A 23,331-nucleotide genomic window follows, 5' to 3' on the forward strand; every position below is an offset into this window, starting at 1 on the left:
TGCATACTTCATTCCATGAAACTCTCAAAGACGAAAAGAACAAGCCAGTTTTATAGTGTACGGCATTTCTTTTCTGAGTTTCACAAAACATTTCCTCCCTAAAAATTAAAAACATATAGACATCTTAGGTAAGTCAAGACATAATTAATGCTGTCTTGAGGGACAAATACTGTCTACATGTCTTCTTGAGTCTTATGTTTCTGTGTTGAATTATTCTGTATTTGAAATAGAGAGTTTATTTTGAGCCCCTTTGTAAATTACCTAATAATTTTGAAAGATATTAAGAGGCATATACATACTTTTAATTAAAGAGCAGCTTCTGCAAATAGTGAGAATGGTGGTGTGTATGTGCTACTAAAGGATTAAGAACAAACATTTCTACTCCTTTCTTTACAACAAAGCCAAATAACCAACCAACCAACCAAATCTGTGCAAGACTAAGGATTTTGCAAACACAATTTACACAATCTTTGAGTTTGATTCTAAATAATGAATCTCTAATTTTAAAATTATCTGTATTTCTGATAAGACGATTGAATTTGTATTTACCACAGACCTCTGTATTCAAAACAAACATCACCAATAAAGAACCCTCTACCAATAAAGAACCCTCTATATAGAAATTCTATCTATCTATGTATCTATCTATCTATCATCTATCTATCTATCCATCTATTTATCAATCATAATATAGATCTATATTGCCAATTGCATCATGAATATGAGGTCAGATCCTAAGCTCATGAGAACTAATGTAGCTCCACTGAATTCACTGTTTTATATACTCCACAGACCCTGGCCTTAGGAAAAGAAATCAGATACAACTTATCGCTGAACATTACGGACCTATCCTGGTACTAATTTCAACATGACTTTTCTCATTGACTTCCGCAAGAGCTGGATAAACTTCCCAAGACCACAAGATATGGGCAAGGTAGGCTGTAAAGCAAGAAATTTAGATTTAATTTCAAGTTTCACCATTGTTTGAGACCACCTAGATCCAGCAATGCAGCTTGGGACCACCTTGACATAGAGAACACACTGGGACCCTGGTCCTGTTTCACTGAGGCCACTGAGAATGGCTTTGGTTTCAGTGAAAACAATGGCAAAATTCAAGAGATTTTACCTAATGAATAGCCTCTTCAGCTGGGATTTTGTCTAATGAATAGTCTCTTCACTTCACTAGGTGAAAGGTCTGTTTTTAATCATGTTAAATAACACCCAGTAAAATCTTACAGCAGTGTGTAATTTCTTTTAACACAGAACGTTGAATTAAGACGTATGGATAAGTCTGTATTTCAGTTTGAGCTCCTAACTCCAGTGAAGACAATAAAGAGCCTTGTCCTCATTAGAGTTTCATCTTACAAGATCCAGCTCAAGCTAAGAGTACAACTCTTTCTTCCTTGATAACAGTAAGATCTGCAATCTCAATTAAACTGAGTTGAATAAAGCATGTGTGTGAGCCTTTGCAAGACTGGGACCTGTTGGGTTGAGCCAAAATCCAGGAAATCACAGGAAGTGGTACTGACCTTCTGTTTTCCAAACCTTGCATGGGACTTAATGTAGCTCTAGCTTTACAATGGCAAGGCTCTTCACCACCTGTGTTGAATCTTCCGATTTCTTTGCATTTCTCAGGAACTTTTTGCAAAAAACCTCTTTGATCATCTCTAGATAAAATGTGATAAGGAAGCTGCTCTCTATATTTGTCCAAAGACTTCATCACAGAAGTGTTGTTTTCATCAGTAAAAAAAAGCACATTTTATTGTAAGGCAACTACTCTTTTCCTAAATCCCTTTACTATGCACTTATACAGCAATAGATGCAATGGATACAGTCTGGAGAAACATTTCAGTGATGTCAGAACTCACTGTTGGTTTATTTGTGTTTAAATTCCTTACAATTTACGCTTCAGAAATCATGTGTGAGGATGCTTTGCTCATGAAAGCACTTGCCAAAGCAAATTTTTGGCTGTCAGCCCTGATTAATGTTGTTACAAAATTAAAGTGATTTTGAGTGGAAGCAACTAGTAAATGTCAAATTCATTGAGAATTGATTACATATAACTTTGCTGATAAATCACACAACTTGAAGTGTGTATGCAGATTCTCCAAAGCATGGGTTGAAACTGGCCACACAAAAACCCCCCATCTTGTATAATGAATACATTTGCAAGACAAACAACAAATCAGAACAAAACGGTCTGTTTGTAAGCCAACTATAAGTAGGAGAAAGAAATGACTTAATTTTTGCAAATTGTTAGCTCAGTTCCTTGTGCACATAAGCATTATTTAAAATTGTATATCAGACAGAATAACTGTATCTGAAGATGAAAGTATATTTCGTATGCTATATCTTTAAAATAGCTGGTAGGCATAAAAAGAAATACTTCAGCTGGAGTAACAAAAACCTTAGTAGGAAAGCTGGTGAGAGATACAGCTGTTTAGCTGGGAGCAAAATATAGTTCACAATGCCACAATGTCGCTTACTTCTCATTATATCTGAATTACATCATATTCATACATCTTATGTATTGTTATCATCTGGTATATGGGATGCAAACGTGTAAGAATCACTTGTTCAGTTCCACAGGTTTTTTCAGATATAAATATTTTTTCATATATGTTATGTATGTATGTGTATAAAACCATTATGAATATTACCATAAATCTGCTATACATAGGATATTTAGGTCTTCGTGCATTTCATAAATGTGACTTAGGGCAATGCTGTACAACTGAAGGAATTACTTCAGCAGAAGAGTTACTGTGATGTGGGGCTCTAAAGCCAATCCAAACCCAAAATCTCAGATCCAAATATTCCAGACTTTGGGGATGAACAGAATACAACTTTTGTGGCTTAGTCCCAAGAGACTAGTCCATGACATGTGTTTAGAAAAACAATTGTTTTTTATTTTCTGCAGGGAAGAATAGCTTTCTTACAGGATCTCAAGCTATTCAGGCAAATTTATGGCAGGGAAATCATGTAAGATGTGCCTGATTATGTTACTCAATTTTTTTTTTTATTTACTTGCCCAAAGCAATCTCTTTTTTATTTTTGCATGTAGCTTTGGAGACGCAATTTAGGGCTGAAAGCACATTTCAATATGCTTAAGTTAAAGAAGTAAAATTTTTTTTGAAATTGTTTTAACTGGGTGTTATTGCTTCCCAAAGTGATGGATGTTGCTGTTATATGAGCATGTGAAGGGATTTTGATTTTTGCTTCTTCACAGTGATGATGGGAGGCACCGGAACACTGTTAATTGCTACATACTCTTCATGGCCATAGGCAGAATCTCAGCTATTGCATAAACAGCTTCACTGGAGTTGCTGGGAGTACGCTGATGTACACTGGCTGAGAAGACGGCCAAAGAAACATTAAAAAATGGAAGTGTAAAAGCTAACAGTTAAACAGCAACAACAAAAATCTAAATTTCTCATTTTCTTTTCAGAAGCAAACACTGCAAAAATCAACTGTATTCCTTATGCATATGAAGAGCAGCGGCATAGCCAGATACGGCTTATCATCAGTACTGGATGTTCTTATTCGCTTCTAATCTGTCTTTGTTTTATTTGACAGCACAGTCCAGGAAGTCTGTATAATGGAGGAGCTGGGGAGCTATTTCTGATTCCCACTTTCCCACTGTGCCATTTACCTTGCAACCTTCGCAAGTGATGCAGCGATAATGATATCCGGTGGCTTTGTCCCCACATACTACGCATAGCTCATCCTTGTCTAAGTAACTGGGTATATACCCTGTAAAGAAAAAGAGGATGTGGCATGTAAACTCTATATAAAATTATATGATACATTTGATATAAAAATATTATATTAAAATCCACTGCAGATCTTGCCTACCAGCCCCATATTTCTGAACTCACTGAATTTCCTGAATAAAAATGTTGTGTTACATAAAAATGTAACATACCATGTTACAGACTTCTTTAAACACAGTCTATAATATCTTCTACTTTTCAGACTGTTTCAGCATCTACTGGTCAAGAAGGAGAAGTTGGAACATGATTGCTCTCTCCTGAGTGAAACACTACCTCAGAAAAATAAATATATTTTTACCTCAAAGGCTTTGATGTGAAAAAATAAAATAACAGCAAGACATACAATATATTTCTCTTTACTGTTTCACAAAAAACCCGATACGCTTGTATACTGAAGATGAGATCCCAGGTTGCAGGGTGACCCAGGGACCTGGTAGTAAGAAATACTTACTGAGAGATCATTTGTTTCAAAACAGCTCCACAGGTGTGGTTAGAGAAGTACCAGCAACAGACAGCCCAAGCTGAATTGATCATATCTGACCTGGGCGTGTTCCGCAGGAACACTTAATATAGCCTGAGTTTAGGGCAAAATGTGTGGGCATTCAAATATGTGTGTATGTGTACATGCATGTGTTAGAATGACATTTTCTCTTCTGAAGTGGTTTACCAGACACCCAACAAGTGAAATCAAATATTACTGCTATGAAAAACATTGGCAATGCTTGCTTCTTTTCCCACAATGACATTTGTTTCGATAACATAAACATATTTTCAATTTGAGCAAAAAACCAAAACAGTTCTGATGGCAACCAAAAAGTAATTCTAAACTAAAGAGAACTTTTAAACAGGGTAAAATACAAACTTTTAAAAATAAGTGTTCCCATGACTCATAATTAATGGAGTTATGGTACCTAACTTTTCCTTCTGAAAAATCTCTCTGTAAAGATGTAACGCAGAGACCTCAGATTCACTTTGAGGGGAGAGAGGAAAGTACAGCTATTTGTGTAACCGCTTAAGATTATTAAAGTGTAGTAAATATTTCACAGAATCCCAGAACGGCTGAGGTTGGAGGCACCTCTGGAGGTCATCTGGTCCAACCCCCCTGCTCAAGCAGGGCCACCTACAGCAGGCTGCCCAGGACCACGTCCAGGCGGCTTTTAAGTATCTCCAAGGATGGAGACTCCACAACCTTTCTGGGCAATCTGTGCAAATGAAAAGAAAATATTATTTTATTGTCTTCAGAAAGAATTTCCTGTATTTCTATTTCTTCTCATTGCCTCTTGTCCTGTCACTGGGCACCACTGAGAAGAGTCTGGCTCTGTCTTCTCCCTGATGGGGGATCAGATATTTATACACATTGATAAGGCCCCTCCCTTGAGCCTTCTCTGCTCCAAGCTGACCAGTTCCAGCTCTCTCAGTCTCTCCTCAAAGAACAGATGCTCCAGTCCCTTCATCATCTTTGTGGCCCTTTGCTGGACTCACTCCAGTATGTCCAAGTCTTTCTTGTATTGGGGAACCCGGAACTGGACCCAACACTGCAGATGTGTTTCACCAGAGCTGAGCAGAGGGGAAGAATCACCTCCCTCAACCTGCTGGTTATGATCTTCCTAATGCAGACCAGGATGCCATTGACCTTCCTTGCCTCAAGGACACACTGCTGGCTCATGTTCGACTTGCTGCCCACCAGGAACCCCCAAGTACTTCAATGCAGAGTGCTTTGCAGCCGGTCGGGACCCAGCCTGTACTGCTGCATTTATTATTCCTCCCCCAGTGCAGGATTTGGCATTTCCATTTGATGAACTTCAAGAGATTCCTCTCATCCCATTTCTCCAGCCTGCCTAGGTCGCTCTGAATGGCAGCATACCCACCTGGTGTACCAGCCACTCCTCCCAGTTTTGCATCATCTACCAACTGGCTGAGTGCAATTTATGAGTGCAATGAGGGAGAGTCCTTTGGATGTGGCTGCCTGTAACATAATCCTTCCCACTGGCTTGCTGAACCCATCTGTAGCACCACACGTTAGACTAGACTCCAAGCTTGCAGTCTTCACGCAGCCCTCACACCAGCTTGGTCCAGCCTGGGGACTCGGCACACCACCGTCACATGGACAGCAACCAGCAACAAGACTCAGGGCAGCAGAAGGCTGCTGGCGGATGCTGCAAGAGGGGTGGCCGTCATCTTCCTGGGACTAACATGCCAGAGCGTCAGCTCAGGAACAGACAGCTTAAATGGAAGTGCCTTCCTAAGGCTACACTTGCAAGAAGTTCTCCAGAAAGAAAAGCCTAAATCAGAGAGAAAATACTTGAAATTAACTGAGTTTAAAATGCTTGAACTTTCTGGGGGCTGGTGAGTGGATTAGAAGAAAGTAAAGAAGGAAGAAGGCAGGAAGTATTTGTACAGTCTACTTCATATGTCTAGTTTGAGCATAATTATGAGAACCTCAAATTACAGAGGAGCATATATTCCTCTTCTGTCATGCTGGCAAGCAGGAGCACTCTGAAGCCATGCCCGGGTACCTGCATCTCAGGATTGCCAATACTCCTACTGGCACCTGAAAGGGGAGTGGGGGAATGAGCTGAGATCTTACTGATGTATCATACCAGTCTATAATACAGCAAAAAATCAGATTTACATTCAGGTTACATTTCTCCATGATGAACAAGTTGTGCTTGGATAAAGACTGGTGAACATGTGGAGCTGGTTCTGTGACCTTGAGGGAACAGAGACAGCAGGGTTTCGACTCTAATTTACATCACTGACTCCTAACGGACATTATGCCAGTGGGGGATTAGCAGAGGCTATTATCTCCATCCTGCCCCCCTTTTGCTCACACCTGCCTCTCCTCGTGCAACACATACACAACATGGAGCTGATACAGGAGGCAGCAGAGTCAGCAAAGGGATGCAGAGTTTTCCACTAAATTTCTTGTGAAGATTAATGACTTCTTGTTATTGCTGGTTACTGCTGTTCATGAAACACAGACTTAGCATAGCATATACTACGTCCTCTAAAATTCACTATCCCTGGTTTGCTTCCTCAAGAATTACTTCTGAATTAAATGCCTTGATATTTCATTAAGTATATAATCTGGTTAGCACTGCTCATGTAATGGCTGCTTTATTCTATTGGAGGAGCAGGAGACCACTTGCCTAAACCGCTTCCTTAAATATATACAGTAGGTTGCGCATGTGACCACTGCTGTCCATCTCCTTTGTGGAGTTTCATGACTTTATCCAACCCAGGAAACAGTTTCCAATCTGGCAGAAAAGACCAATCTCCTACAGGCACTCCTAGTCAGAAATCAAAAAAGGCATCCTTACATGCAACCACATTTCCAATTTTGCTGCATTGGAAGTGTTAAGTGCCAGCTATTTAAGCTACTTAAATGTTAAATATTATGTTCATCACTTTTGCAGGATTGTGCCCATGTCACAAGGTAAGCACACACTTTGAACTCTTCCACTGATTCAACAGGAAACTGGATAGAAAAATCTTATCCCAAGAAATCACTGGCAATAAAAGTGTGCAATAAACATCTTTTTTTCTTCCTATTACAAATCTGAGAGTGATATCCACACTTTTGTGTACTTTTAACCCTCCTTCCAACAGCTAATGGGGTCAGAAACTGCTAGAAAGTAGGAAAATTGGAACTTCAGCAGTATTTCAGAAAGATATAATTCAAACAGACATCATGCCAAGAGGAACAGGGGGACTTACATTCAGTTCTTACAAACAATAACATCCACTGTAAATAATTTCTATTAGTTGCAAATATCCAGTCTGACCTCTGTATAAACTCAATGCAATTTCATTTGTAAGACATGAAGGCAAGCAGCCACAGTGCATTTTTGCTGCTACTCAAGAGTTAGAAACAGTATCAGCAGGAGGAAATTCAACAGTGTTTTTCTAAACTTGGTACCAGCATGGAAGCTATGAATAGTGCAGTGGAGATTCTCAGGGAAGCCGTGGATGGCAGCAGAGTTGTCTGTTGGATGGTTTGAGGAAGAAGAGGAGCAACAGACTTCTCACTCCCTGCAGCACTTGGGGAAAAAAGAGGAGGGGAAGACTAATAGTGACTTGTCTCTCACATCAGCAAGCACTTTGGCATCTTATGTATTTAATAACTCCGAACCAAAAATAAAAACTCCTATGTGGAAGAAGCAAATGCTGTTTGGACAGAGTAACCCAGGTGCCCTCTTATGGAAGAAGAATGTCTGATGACAAACCTCATGGGAACATTGGGTAGGTTCCTATTTCTGGTGTTCCTATTTCATCCTTTATTTCTTGGTCAAAACCTGCTAAGTAAATAGCTAAGAGGAACCGTTCAAAAGCAACACCAATCTCACTGAACTGTATAATAATAACCAGTATCGTTCCTTGGTCTTTCAAGCCTCTGCCTGCTGTATTCTAGCATCCTCATGGACCATCATTTGGTGCATCCCGTATGATCCTCAAAGTTAGCTATCTGTCAAGTATGACTTGACATTGTTCATCCCAATGCCCACCTTGGATCTTTGCTTTAAGTGGAGAACACCAATGAATGACCTTGACCTGCACATCTGGTGTTTCCCCTGCAGCCTAAAGTAACTCCTTTGCCCCCCAGACTCCCACCTGCCAGTCCGCCTAATCTTACTGTCTTGGCAAGGTAAGTACTCAGCAGGACCGGTTGCCCCTATCCAGAAGAATATGTTGTATAATCCATTATAACCAATCTTGATGGCGATTTACAGTATCTTTTAAATCGTAACTGTAGCTTTGTAGAGGTATGGCAAGAAGCAATGCCCTTCGATAGGAAAATGCGCAATGACTTTGCCCCAGCACCCGTAAGGACAGAAGCAGCCGTAAGGACATAGGTTAGCATGACTACTAACCTATGCAGTCATCTGAGGTACTCTGTTTCATTAATACTGTATGCCTACACTCTCAAATTACTATTTGCAGGAATGATACCTTAAAGCAGTATATGTGACCCTGCACAGCGTAACAGATTGGAGAGACACGAGACACTCGGTGGCTATTCTTGCCCCCCCCCCCCCCCGCAACAAGGCAAAGAAAAGCTATTTAAATGAAAACAACCCCTGAAAAATTATACTGTTTTTTTCCTCTGTACCTGGCACTTGTTAAAATAAAAGCATGTTTTGAGAAAAGTAAAGAACCAATTTCAGTTTTGTTAAAGTACTGTTGCACAGACTTTACATCTCCAGGTCTCTGTCTGTACAGATAATGTAATACTGGCTTAGGGATTAAACCACACCTTAAAAAAATTCTAGGACCCAAACCGTATTTGACTACCAAACAGGGATATGAGTGACATCAACGCAAACAAATTATGTCTGTATACCAGATGTTCCTTATTAGCTTGTTCCTGGTCTACCATAGGCTTATACCTTGCAAGCAGAAAAAGCCATTTTCTGCTGTTGCACAAGGACACGTGTTTTAAGACCATTATTCAGTATTTTGATTTTCACTGTACACTGGCAGAGTCATGTATTAAATATACTCCCTGAAACCTTTCTTTCCCCCACCTGGTATGGCTTGTGTGACTTCAGAGTTCAGGACTCACCAGTAAGCTCGTATTCACTTACTAGACACTGCAGTATGAAAATGAAAAAGATGAAATTAATTACTACCTTGAGAATCCCTAATTGTATTAGAACTGAAAAGAAAATTCATACTGCTGTTCTACTGATTCCATAGCCACATTGTAACTCTTTGTAAATTATAAAAAATTGCAAGAACCATCCAGATGTCATCCTTGATACACTTGTGTATAAAAAGCTTAAATAGAGTGTTTATCGGAGAAAGCATAGAGCTGAGTGAGAAAAAGCATACTGCATTCTTGTTTGTGCTGTTATCAATATTGACCTGAAAGGCTGGGCTGATACACTGATCCTTGTTTCCCACCTTCTTTAAATTGCTCCCACTGAGAAAAATTGCTTATTTCTCCATCAAGCTTGGAAGCACCAAGAATGTTGTAAAACAGATTCACACATTTCTTGTTAGCTAACTGGCTTGCTTGTCTGCAATTTTGATCTTTGTTAACATTCTTTGATTTACGGAATTACTAAAATTTGGCAAGAGATTCTGCAAAGATAGAATTTGGAACATTTTTTATAGTCTATTTTCCCTCCATGACTTTGCTATGTATTAACCTTGTTCTTTCGGCTGAGTCAGAAACCTTATCAACAGTAGTGCATTTTGCACAGATGTGCTGAAAACATTTTAGCCCAAACTGTGTTATCACTTCAACTGCTGTGATTGGTTCTGTACTTGCATCCATTACCAACTACAGGTACGAAATGCACTACTGTAAGAGTCAGACCATGCAAATTTTTTTCCCCACAATTGTTTAAATGTTTTTAGAAACCATAGCTTGGTACTGCAAGTAACTTATCTAAATAACTAAGTAACTAAATCTAAGCCTCACTGAACATCAGTTTTAGTACTGATGCAAAAGCAAAGTATGACTTAGTTCACTTTCCCATCCTTCATTTGGTTGTAGAAAGGTTACAGTAAAGGAGCTGAAAGCACTTTTTCCACTGACATTTTTATTAAAAAAGAAACATATAATTCCAAATGCATAATGATTGGCTGAATAAGATGCAATTTTTCTGATCAGTGCTATCTCCTTAGATGGGTAATCAAGAGCAAAATTAATCATTTTTAAGCCCAAAATAATTGTTAACATACTGGGAGCTGCTCTGTTGCAAAGGCCAAGATGACAAATGCTCAGTGTTTTTGCAAATTGATTATATGCACACATACTCCCTGCACTGATGAGAAGACATTTTGACATAACCTCCATGTTGCATTTTCTTAGCTATTCAGAAAGTGCCCTAATGTTTTCACACCGCTGAGAACTCAGTTTGGACTAATTCAGTCACACACTCTAGCAGTCACACAGTACGTATTCTCAGCTGAAGGTAAATTGCCTGAGAAAATATAAAGGGAGATAATAATGACAATTACAATTATAATAATAGCAACAACAATAACTTTCAAAGCCCCATTCTCCCACGATACCAAGAGCCCTTAAAAAGGCGGTATTAACCTCGCCTTGTACCCGGGAAGCAAGGCGAGACGCAGGGCTAAGGAGCCGGCGCTGCTACAGCCCGAATCAAGAATTCTTGCCTGCAAACCCTTGGTTTGGAGGGCAGCCTCTGGTTACTTCTGGTCTGCCCCCACAGAGCCTGAAGTTAAAGACTAACTTCATAGACATCTGCAGGCATCTTTCGTTAACTTTGTCTGGGAAACGACTGTGCAAAGGGAAGTGAAAGCCAACTATCATCCCGGTTTTAACTTTGCAGACCTATTTCCCACATCGTCCAAATGGCCAAAACACTGCGCACACACCAAACATCGGGATACTGAGGTTTCCGGACCTCTGTACATATTTCTTTTGCACCTTCCTGACTGCACTACCTCTACCCTGTCACTGGGTACTCCTCCTGACTGTACGGGTGGTGTGAGGAGTTCCACGGACGCTTCTGCCTATCGTCTGGTCTGCCTCTGCGCAAGGCTAGGGTGGCACGGGCTCCCCGGAGCATCACCCGTCCAGCGTGCAGTGCTGAAAGCTCACCACGGCCGGCGGCACCATAAAAGCGAAAAATATTCCAGTTTAAGCTCTCTGGGACAGAACTGGGAATAGCATCTCGTTCTCACGATGATGAGCCCTGTTCTGCTCATCAGATTTCACAGCCTCATGTAGAAAACAAAAGTGTATCCGGTTGCCTGCCTCCTATGGTAGGATCAGGTCCAAAGGGGCTTCCTTAATAAAACTGTAAACTCTTGCAGAAATATTGTGCTGCTGCCTTTTAACAACGTACACTACAGCACAAGAGGTAACGGAGCAACAAGCAGATGCAAAGCTAAAACCACACCTCCACCTCTTGATTTTCCGGAGTACCATTTTTTCCTTTAAAATTCAAGTCTTTCATCAGAATTTGTGACAGATAATCAGGAAATAATAGGTTTTTAATGTACTGTAATAACTGGAGCAGCTTAAGTGCTTTCTTATATTTTAGAATAACTGGCTATACTTTCTAAAATGCTTATTTTTTCCTTTAGTGACACATTGTTGGGGGTCTTCGGTTCTTATTTTTTAAAGTTATTTTCTGAATTCTTTTAAAGTGACATAAAGATCATAAATGATAATTTTTTCAGCATATAAAATGTTGATTTTTTTTCTTCCCAGAGGTAGAAGACTTTAACCATTCAATAACTAGCAAAAGTTTTGATAGGAAAAGACTCCATGTGCTACTGTAAAGTACAATCTGATTTGAACAGCATATTATTGAGATTACTACAAATTTCAGAGGACTAACAGAAATACCAACTGCAACAATCAAGACTCCTCATGAACACCTGCTTAGGGACTTAATTTTGTTTTAATGGGCTATTATCAAGGCTTCTCTAACAAACTCCCTCGTCCCCCCCCCAAATCAATTCTGGATCAATACAGACACACATGCTCTGTGTAGAGCCTTCTGTTCTTAGGACAGGATTAAAAGATTCGTTAGTTTTATGATAGCTTGGTTAAAAGATGGAAATGAAAAAAAAAAAGAGAAGATGCACATGTCCCACACAGTTTAGATCTCTTCTGCTTAATAAACTCAGCATTTGCAAAGGTTTGACAGAAGGGAGGCAACTTTTTATTGATTATCACAGTAATAAGGCTCTGAAGAATCCCAAAGCATGTTGCTCAGCCTCTGTGAATGATCAATTAAAAGCCTGCCTGAGAGCTGGCTTCCACCAAAATTTGCTGCCATTTCTTAGTGAAACTGAGGTAGTAGAAAACAAGGGCAGACAAGCAGTTTTTAAAAACAACTCTGTATTCTTTCAACCAAATAAGTAGAAAAACTTTATACAGAGCAGATGTCAGATGTCTGAGTGCTGAAATAACTTACTTTAAGCTCTGATCTAGACATATCAATTACTATTTGTAACCTTTAACATTATGAAAAATGTATTCCTTCACTGACTTTGCAATAGCAAGTCTCTATTTTCTCTAAGTTAATCCTGAGTACTATTTTTCTTTAACCAAAAATAAGACATGGGAAAAGTCTACGAAGAGTTATGAATTAATTAGTTAAAACCCAATAGCAGATAAATAGCCTTAAAAAACATTTAAAATGTTGCACAATACAAAAACATGCATTATCCACCACTACATTTAATCTAGAATTTGATCATGTTCTTACAGCTTCCTAGAACGGGATTTAAAAAAATATTTCCTTTATTATGAAATACAACGCTGTTCAAAGTATAACATTAAGACATACAAAATATATAGATTTATTGCACCAAGTGCTAATGAATATTGCCTGCACAAAGGAATATATTTCAGTTTTCCATGTAGTTAATAATATTAAACAGTCTACTTTTTACTACAAAGCCACTTTAAAAGTAGTAAATGGTGTTTATCTACCTAGTTATATCAGATTCATTTCGGTTTTGGATAACTGCACATAGGAAATCTGGTTTTAATAGAAAAAGGACATTATGTTGGTACAACAAACTGTGTATTTTTATTATTTAATAATGTGACTTTAAAGAAACACAGAGAACGTATACTCTGTATGCATGAGTTTGCTTGTCTGAGTTCAGAACAAATAACACCGAAAACATTTCCCAGTGTTTGTTGGTATTTCGGGCTCTTTTTGAGAAGTGATATCTGCTTTGCTTACTTGAAAGCAAAAGAATAAATTCTAAAAACAGGCAATGATTTAACCCTGAGGGAGCAGATATTACACTCTGATTATCTCTCACAAACATATTGATTAGATCAACTTTTTGGATGCAGGATAGTCCTTCTTGCATAGATACATATTCTTGAATTTTCAGTCTTTTTTGCTTTGCATAATCAGAAACTACATGGTTTTCACTTATAATACAGTAACTCTATTGAATGTAATTATCCCATACATATTTACAGTTCTATTTTCAAAATATTTTGCCCGACTTGCTGAGTAAACAGAGTTCACATTTACTTATACCGAGGACTCACACAAATCGTTTGTATATAACCAGAAACACAGCTTTAAGATGCAGAATCTATAATGATGACATTTCGGATGAGAAACTTTCTTATCTAGCTCACTGGTGAATAACAAATGAACTTAATAGCCCCAGAACGCAGAAAACAAGCAATGTATTTGCAAATGTCTTTTACAGATTAAGAAAAAGTGCTTGGAAATCCTCATCGCTCACAGAAAACCTTACAATCACCTAGCAACCTATGTTACTGCTGCTTTCAATTTTGAACAGGCAGCCTTCACATTCAAAGATGTATCTGAGCCAACTGATGCAACTGTAAGTTTAAAGCAAAACAAAAACAAAAACAGAGGTTATTTTTTTTTGTTATTTAAATAAATTGCCCCTACCTTTCTTCTGAGAGTACGATGGTGACTGCACTTGAGAAAAAGTAGGTTTTTCTTCGGTGAAATATTCAGGTTGGTTGTACTGATTCAGGGCCATGTCCATGTCAGAGTACTCGCTTTTAAACACGTTTCCAGGGTAACTACAGGTATAAGGCTGATTCACCGCCCAGGCCTGTTCCATATATATGTTGTTACTGTGCAGGACCTGAGCATCACAACTGCTGTAACCCTGATTATCTTCGATATATGTGCAATAATCAGTGGACTGCATGTAGCAATTGCTACCAGCAGCTGGGTGCACTTCATATATTTCTTGCATACAGTAGTTCATTTTGTTACCCTATCTCAGCTTCTACTTTACGTACACACACACATGCATAGACACGCAGGCATGCATACACATGGAACAGGAGAGGAGCAATGAATATACACCAACAAAGTCGACGGCAAAACAGCCCGTTTTACTTTGGAGCGGCACCTGACGTGCTAAAATCCTATTTATATTGGGACGGCTTGTGAACTCCCCTGCCAGTCAAACATATTGGGAAGCAGATTTATGACAGTCAAAGGTCTTAATCTGTGACTGTAAGTTAATTCCAAGGGAAGATGGCAGGCAGGTAGCAATGACCACCAGACAAAGAAGCAATGTCCCGACAACCCTCCTGTTCCCCCATTTGTCTGGAGTAATCATTTTATAAACCATTTCCAGCCTTTTCCAATATGATTAGAAAATGATTACTAAGGCGAGGACACAGTTATGTCACTGTACTTGTCAACTTAAGTGTGAAGCATTATAAAGACTGCTTAAGAACTCCCAGAGGGGATATGCTGAAAATCCTAAAATCAATAATCCTGTTTTTCAGCATTAAACCACAGAAAATCCAATAGTGCTGTGCTGATGACCCAAACTGTAGTCTAGTTTTACAAAATTTAGCAACTTAATCTGTCATCAGCTTTATTGATTTTGTTTTACAGAATTACATGCATGAATCTCCCCAGCCTTCCACACATACACAATCCTCCCCTCTGCCTGGTAATGCATTTATGGGAAAGCAGCTTTTCTAAACTTCGGTGATTTGGGGAGGTAATTTCTGTTGAGTTCAACAGGTGCGAAACTTCAAAATAATATAATCAGCAAAAAGAACACTGATTAAATACTATCAATAAGCTAATTGCTTTGCTATTCTGCTTTGTTATCTTTTATGTTTCAGTAACAAAGTACTTTTAGAAGTGTATCTTTTTTGACAACAGACTGAGTAGAGTAAGGAGGGTTTTTTGCTCGTTTTGGCTCACCTATGAGCTACGATCATGTCAATGCCACTACAACAAAAACTATATGATCTTGTAATTGCTTAATGCACCTCAAACCTCAGTAAGGTTATTACACCTTGTTTCATTAGCCATTCTTTTTGATCTAAAAGAAATTATTTTATTTTTTACTTATATTAGCTGCTATTTCATTTTTTACTAGGCAAAAAATGTTTTTTCTTTACAGCACAGCTAAAATATGGTAAAACTTGTGAAGTCAGTAACAGGTATCCCTCTTTAATGTCTGTTCTTAGTATTAGGAAGCAGAATTATTACTGATTTGATAATGAGGTCTTGGTTTTCCTACTTCACTCATTTTAAACAATCTACAGGATTGCCAAAATTACCAAGAAGGTTGGCCTTTTTTCATCTACAATCTTAAATATACATCTAACAAACTTGATGAACATACACCTAAATGGTCCTCAAAAGTTCAGTGAAATAGGTAAGAACTGGGCATGACATGTACATATTCCTCCTTATCTGATATTGTTTAATGTTTCAGTCTAATGCAAAGAGCCGACGGAGAAATGTTCTCCCTTCCAACATACAACTGTAACTAACCTATCTAAATAAGAAGCATTGCCAATTAGTATCTAATGTGCAGGCTAACAGAATTCAGGGTAAGTGCTTCTAAGGATCAGAGAAGTCCAAATTCATGCTCGGATTTTTTATTTTTTCTCCACTAACTATAAAAGAAGCATTTTTAACACACATTTCTTATTAACTTGCTCAGAAAATAATAATACATTTGGTAAGTCAAAGTGAACCCTATCAAGATCAATTCTACTAAAGTCAATGAAGTTGCTTCCAAAATGAACTTATTCTGCTAAAACTCTGATAATTTAAAATAGTATCTTACTTCATTAAGAACATTAATAGTTACTGAAATCCCAGAAGTGAAACACAAATGAACCCTCATTCTCCATGTTGTTTTACCAAAGATCTAGCTCAACAAATAGCATTGTGAAATACAATGTGAAAAAGCACACAATAAAAATTAATTTTCATTTTAGCTCAGGCCCATGATCTAGATGTTAAAAACAATTATTTTGTCTGTGATGAAAAGCATGTCTTAGGCAAGATCCAATTTTTCAAAAATGGATGTTCGGCACTTCATAAAAACATGCCCATGTTCCCTAAGAAACTCTGCAATAGTTGTTTACACAGAAACCCCCAAACCATACCCATTTATGTGATCAGTTGGTAATAGTGTAGTACATACAAATGGAATACATACAACCTGCCAAGCTTACTTCTCCACACTCCCCAGAAAGAAAACATTCCACAAGTACAAAACGTGGGTTGTTCATTTACCACGAAACAATTTCCTGTACAGCTAACAGGAGTTTATGTGAGAGCTTGCACCAAGGTGAGGCTGTATTTTACAGGTTAGCAGAGCAGAATGCCTAGATATTTTTACACCACGCAGAAAAGCATTGGAGAACTAGGCTTTAAATTCTTAGTGGGAATTTTTCCCCATGTGGATTTGTTTTGCCGGATGAGTCAAAATTCCTACAAATTTTCCCTTCTCTCGGTCTTTCCCCTCCGATTTGATTTAGGTTTGTTACTGAAAAACTTAACAGAACTGAGACCATCTGCAGACAGAGCCGTCCCAGCCAGGATGGCACCGGAGGATACGGTATCTCGATGTGGCACTGCCTGTGACTTCCTTTCTGTTCCAAAATAAATCCCTCAAACATTTTTTATTTTCTATTGCTATGTCAATAATGCTTAGAAATGTGTCATATGTACTACTTTTGTCAGAATTACTGTAATACTGCAAGGAAATTAAATTATATGAAATTAAATTACATGAAACTGTGAAGAATGAGAAAAAGAAAACTGGATGGCAGTTTTTTCTGACAAAAAAAAAAAAGAATGATAAACACTGCCAGGGAATGGGTGTTCCTTACCTGTAATGTGCTAACGTTAAAGAGGTTTATAGCACTGCAGATTGTTGTTCCCTTGGAAACAAATCAGTTCAAAAAACACCGCAAAGATTTAGCATCCCTGTTAAAACTGAAATATTCCTAAAATATTTTCATTTTAATCTCTTAGGATCCGATCCTGCAGTTCCCTTTCATGTACCTCTCTGAATTAAATCATCTGATAAAGGACAGTCAGACGAGGGCTTTATCAAAAGTCTGAAGGTGGAGTAGAAAATAGTATTAACAACTTTTCTTTGTCTTGTATTGTTATGTTATCATGTTATGTTGAGCTTTCATTGCCTTCAGCAATGTAGTATCGCACTTGGAATTTTATTAGTTCACAAATGTCTGATTATGTGATCACATGGAATCACTAGCAGAATAAAACCTCTGGTGTGAGCAAACAGCCCAGTGATAAAACAGAAACTTTGATGCTGTGGCAGAAGAGGATCCAAAGTTTCAACCCTTCACAGTCTGAGGTGTCAGTTCCTTTTACTAAAAAAGGCAGAAATTACTTGCTGAACATGAGTCTTGAATGCCCCAAAGGTTTTGAAATACTCACCCTGGTGTAAATCAGAAGTAAGTGTAGTGCAGTCAGTGATGTTACACTGGGTGGGCAGAAGTCGGGCTGAGAATGCCTGAAAGGAGGTGTCTGCAGGAGAGACTGCCTCACACTAGACCATGCAGCTCTTCATGGACTCCTGTTCTAAAAATTCTGACTAAAACTTTTAATTATGAACAATCAAATGCCCCGCTATGCTGCATTTCTCTTGTGACTTAACTCAGTTACAAAAACCACCAAAATGAACCCACAGAAATGTTAAGGCAAGACAGTATTCCTGTGGACGATCCTCCCGACAGTACACCCAACCAACCGAGATCCCCGACACACAAAACAGAAGTGTCATTCAGCGCAATCCACTCTTTTCTGTACCTCTGCTATCTGTGTGAATGTGCAGGTGGCATATTACCTGCAAGAGTCACATTCTCCTTACTGTTTCCAAACTGTGCACCCCTGGCCTTGAGTCCTGGCTATCTCAATGCTGCAGTTCAGGCCCTACGCACCGCTTCTAAAAGATTTGGCAAGTGTCAGTACGTGGCAGGCATTGCAGAGTATCATCAGAGTATCATCAGTCAGGGCAGACTGTCGCTTCTGAAGGACCAAATGGAAGGATCTTGTGGTGGTTGTGTTCACACTTTATGCAGACAGATGAATAAAAATCCAGTATTTGGTCAAAAAGTTTTGCACATTTGAACATGCAGTTGCAAGGATTAAACATACCTTTCTAAACCCTTAACAGTTATGTACACTTGTATTATCAGTGCCTAGTTTTATAAGACATAATTTTACATGTTACAAAATAACCGTTGTACTTCCTATTTATAGATTTTCTTGTTGCCTGCATTCTCTCAGCCAGCTCTGATGAAGTTTATGGGGAAACAAGTATTAGATCACTCCTCTGCAAGAAGGCAGATCTGCACTTTCAGGACTCACACCACAAAACATGGGACACATCCCAAACAGTCCCTTTATCTTTTCGTGTCATAAAGAAAATATACTGAAAACTGTAATGGCTTTTAAGCAGAAGTACTAACGTCGCTTTTGCAACACACATCATTTGTCAAATACAGCTATCTCTGTGCCCACGTGATGAGTTACCACCTCTTTTTAATGTATATATTTGCACTACTTTATTAATTCACTTTACGTACTACGATCAGAGACTCAAAATGGTCACTCAAAAATAATGACTATGCAAACTTCTTGTCTGAGGAATGTAGGTATCAGCTTACCACATCAGTTCTGACCCTCATGGGTCTTAGTGTTACAGATGAAACTAAGAAAACCTCAAACATCAGAATCCAAAATAATACCTAGCACTTAACAGAAAATTAACTCTATATATAGTATTTATCTTATTTTGAAAACTCTACTTGTGACTAAACCATAAAGTATGTAGAATTATGGAATTCTAGTGCTGTAAAGTTACAATAGCATTTGACAGTTCCTGGAGTATGTCTCAGTGGAATCAAAGACATAAAAAATGGTCATTTTGTCTACACTATATTTATTATAGCAAGTGATACAGCTGAGGAAAAAAGAGCTAAAGCTTTCTGGCATAAAATAATTTCTTTGGGTTTGCAACAGATGCAGCAAGCTTCAAACTAGCTGCCCCTGGTTTAAACCTGAAGAAAATCTTACTTACACAAAGGGACACTTCTTTTCTCAACATGTATTAATTTAGTTCTTTCTCTGAAACTGCTTCTCTCACAAAACCTGCTGTACCTCGGTTATGACATGCCACTAAATTTCTATGTGACTCACAAAATGCCAGTGTGATGTGCCTTTTATTGAAACACTTCAGACTCATTAGTCTGTTTGGATAACAGAGAATGTCATAGTTTATATTTAAACGTTCAGATTCACTACAAAGCCAGTTCTCCCTGAAAATATTTGACACCTTGAATAAATTTGGTTAAAAGAGAATGGAGCTTGGTCTTTCATGATCAAGACTCTTCCAGGGTTCGTGCTTGCTTTTTCTTGCACTAGTTCCTTGCACTATTCGTGACACATGCAGGTTGCACATGGCCTGACGAAAGCATTTGCTCCTTGGGAGGTTTGCCAACAAACTGGCTAACAAAATTCTTGAATAGTGTTTGACAACTTTTAAGATAGTCTCTGAGCAAATATTGCTAAGAGTAATTATAGACCTGTGACCCAGACAACCCAATTTGTTAAGTCTCCCCATATCTCATAATTGGAAGACCCTGTTACCAGACATCAGTTAATTACACAGCTTATCTCTTGAGAAAGTAACCGCCAATGCTTAAAACATGTACGTTTTCTGAATCATTCCCTACCCCAACTCCACACAAAAACTTCAAGGTAAAAAGTTCCATTTGTTCAAAAATAAAACCGAGCACAAAGCTACCTAATGTAGCTTGATACAACATAATTAATAGACTCTCGGGTGGGACTGTCTGGGTTTGGCAGCCTTCTGACAGCCCTTAGTAAGACGTTAAAGCGATCAACACCTGACATCTGTTAGCAAAGAGGCATTCTGAGGTAAAGAGCAACTAAATCTAAAGAAATCAGGTACTTAGACCAGTTTAACTTTTTCATGAGGTGATATCCTGCCTAACACTGTAATCTTTCTTCCTGGAGTGACGCAAGACTTAGATAAAAGAAAACAATTTGAAGTCCCTCCCTCCCAACATGCAGTAATTATTTTTTAGGTAAAGAACAATGAAGAACTATTTATCCCAGTTTAAAAAGGAATAAAAATAACTTAAGCACTCAATTTGTGCTAATACCTAAGCAATTGTGATTCTTAAAAGGAATTCCTTCAATGCTGCGCTGATGTGAACAAAAAAGCTACCGGAAAGAAAATGGTTAATTCTCCTGACTACTGAGGCAAAGAATATTCATAACAAGAAGTTCCAATTATTTGAGTTCTGTATGTGCACTTACTGAGGCTTTGGGGATGGTTAATAATAAGAAAGAAGAAAAGGCAAACAACATAGTCACAGGTGAGAGATGAACACCCTGAAAGCAGTTAAAGAATGCTTTTGTTTGCCTTTGCATTTTTAATATATCAAGGATATGCTATATTTAAAAAGGCCAGGTTCAGAAAATATTTTTTATCAGCTTATCAACACCATAGAGAGACAAATACATTTTTGAAAGGCTAAAGTAACAGATACTATTTTATATTAAGTATCACACAGAAAACGCCAGTAAGTACTCATCACATTGTCATCAGGGCTCTTCACAAAGCTATTAAATTGAATAAGAAGGAATGCTAAAAATCACAATTATCCCCGCTGAAAAAAATAATTAAAATTAAAAAAACTGGTAACAAGAAAACAGCCCCCACATAAAAATGCTTTTACTAAAGGCAAAACCCCTGAACATAAACAAAGATATAACAACCTGGCTTTTTTTTTTTTTTTTTAAATACAGCATTTGCTGTGCTCTGCATAATAATACCAGTTACCTTTACACTTTTTTTCTTCTTTTTGGTATTCCTGGGCACTTGACATGACTTGAAAGTTTGCTTTTGTATGGCCTGGCTGTAAAATTGTGCTAGTCCAAGTTGAAGCATGTCGACATTGCGAAAGCTGCTGTCCATTCCTCTGGATATCATAGTTTTTGGAGTGTCTTTTCCTATGCAAACAGTTTTCTGCTATGCCCACTATATTCCATTTCTGATTTCTGTCAGGAAGGTGAATCAGTCTGTCCCATGACAGGAGGCCATGTCCTGGATGTTTGGCAAATGCTGCAGGGCTACAAACTGTTGGCATTGCCAAAATCTTGCTCAGGTGTGGAGTTTTGGAAAGCAAGTGGTTCCCCAGCTCTCCTGATGCCGTGGTATTCCCGTGCATCTCCACTTGACCGCACTGATATGATGCAGAGCCTTTCAGCCATGCCCATTCAGCCACCATAGTTCCCCTTCAGTACAAGTAAATATAAAATTTTCCTGTCTGTGAACCCTGAACAAGCAGGCAGAGCTGTGTGGACAGGCTAACACTAGATGTAACTTTCACAACACCACAACTACAACATGGGCCTCAGGGCAAGTTACCACCAATTTATTGCCTTGCTCATATGATCATTTGAGGTCTTGTAGGTCGAGGCTGGTCGTGAACAATTTTCAGATACTTAAAACACAAAACATCAAGGATTCAGCCTTGTTTGACTTTGCTCTTATCGTAGGCTGACCTGAGGGACACTCTGTTACCTAAGTGTGACACTCTTACGTGGGCATGCTTAGCAGTTCCGCTTTTGCTACCTACTGCCTTTCTCTAGTTGTGGTCACAGTGGAGTATCAGACACAGTAATTTTATCACAGGAGTATGGACATTTGGGTCCAGTGCAGATAATAAACAATACTAAAGCTGCATGATTTGATCTAATTAGTCATAATGATTAAGCAAATCTATTTATTCTTTGATATAGAACAAACTGAGATACCACTAGTTGATAAATCTGGAAAACTAAATATAGCCCATTTTCTATTTTTGGGTAGCAAAACTCAATGCTATAGAAATGATGCATCAGAGATGATATTCCACATTTAAAGAAATTATTTTATTTTATATGTATCAAAATTAAAATACAAAATAGCTTTCTAACTTGCATATAGAAAATAGCAAATTCCAGACATCTGATGACTGATACCCACTGTGGTTTTAATCATAGTAAGAGTCTGCTATATTAATGGACCTAAGAGTTATTTTTACATACATTTCACTCAGTAAAGCAATTCATATACATATTAGTAAATAAGTGCATGCTAAGTCAGTAATTTCCTGATAAAAATTATTAAAAGTAACTTTGGATTTCAGTTACCAGATCTACCATACTATTGCTATTTCTGAAAGTTTTGTCTTAAGACTTCTCTTAAGTGGAACGTGGCTAATATAGGACATACTCAGAAGACTTAATTATGGTTAGTATTAAATACTGTTATCCTGTGTTAAACACCAACAGTACGTACAGATTTCCTCAATTTCTTATTTTATTTTTAATGTAAATGCATACCTTTTTTTTCTTCTGGGAGTGCAAGCTCACCTGATATTTGAAGTGAAATGTCCATTCCTTCTATTCACTGTATCTCAGCTGGACACCAATAACATGAATTTGTATGCGAAACTATCTGGCATCACAGACCTCAATGCACAGGGCAGGTAAGTTACCTACAGAATTTGCACTTATCCACTTCTGGCTCTATAGATCTGCTCTTAGTTCAGACTTGATTTTCTTAGTACTAACTCTAAATGCAGGTAATATGGCAAGAGAAGATAACTTGTAGGAGGATAACCAGATTTAAAATAGAATAGTGAAAGTAACCCAGAAAATACTAGGCAATTTTAAAAAATTAAAAGAACAGAATATAAAACTTTTTTTCCTAATCTGAACACTTTTATATCTTCTAT

The 23,331-nt window shown here is 38.1% G+C and overlaps 1 protein-coding gene across 2 annotated transcripts in view; it reads right to left on the reverse strand.

Annotated features, from left to right (window-relative positions):
* The window catches only part of THRB (thyroid hormone receptor beta), a 34,051-nt gene extending 12,214 nt beyond the window's left edge, over nucleotides 1-21,837 (reverse strand). Inside the window, exons 1-2 of one of the 2 annotated variants that reach the window (XM_059818639.1) lie at nucleotides 21,390-21,837; nucleotides 3,653-3,753 (exon numbers count right to left, since the gene is read on the reverse strand). In XM_059818639.1, coding sequence (XP_059674622.1) covers nucleotides 3,653-3,753; nucleotides 21,390-21,837 — 549 coding nt within the window. Of the gene's footprint in view, nucleotides 1-3,652; nucleotides 3,754-14,155; nucleotides 14,484-21,389 lie in introns of those variants that run through there. The other variant, XM_059818640.1, reaches the window with a different exon arrangement.
* Nucleotides 21,838-23,331: the final 1,494 nt, after the last annotated feature.

This window comes from Gavia stellata, chromosome 6, assembly GCF_030936135.1.
Source record: "Gavia stellata isolate bGavSte3 chromosome 6, bGavSte3.hap2, whole genome shotgun sequence".
Lineage (NCBI taxonomy): Eukaryota > Metazoa > Chordata > Aves > Gaviiformes > Gaviidae > Gavia > Gavia stellata.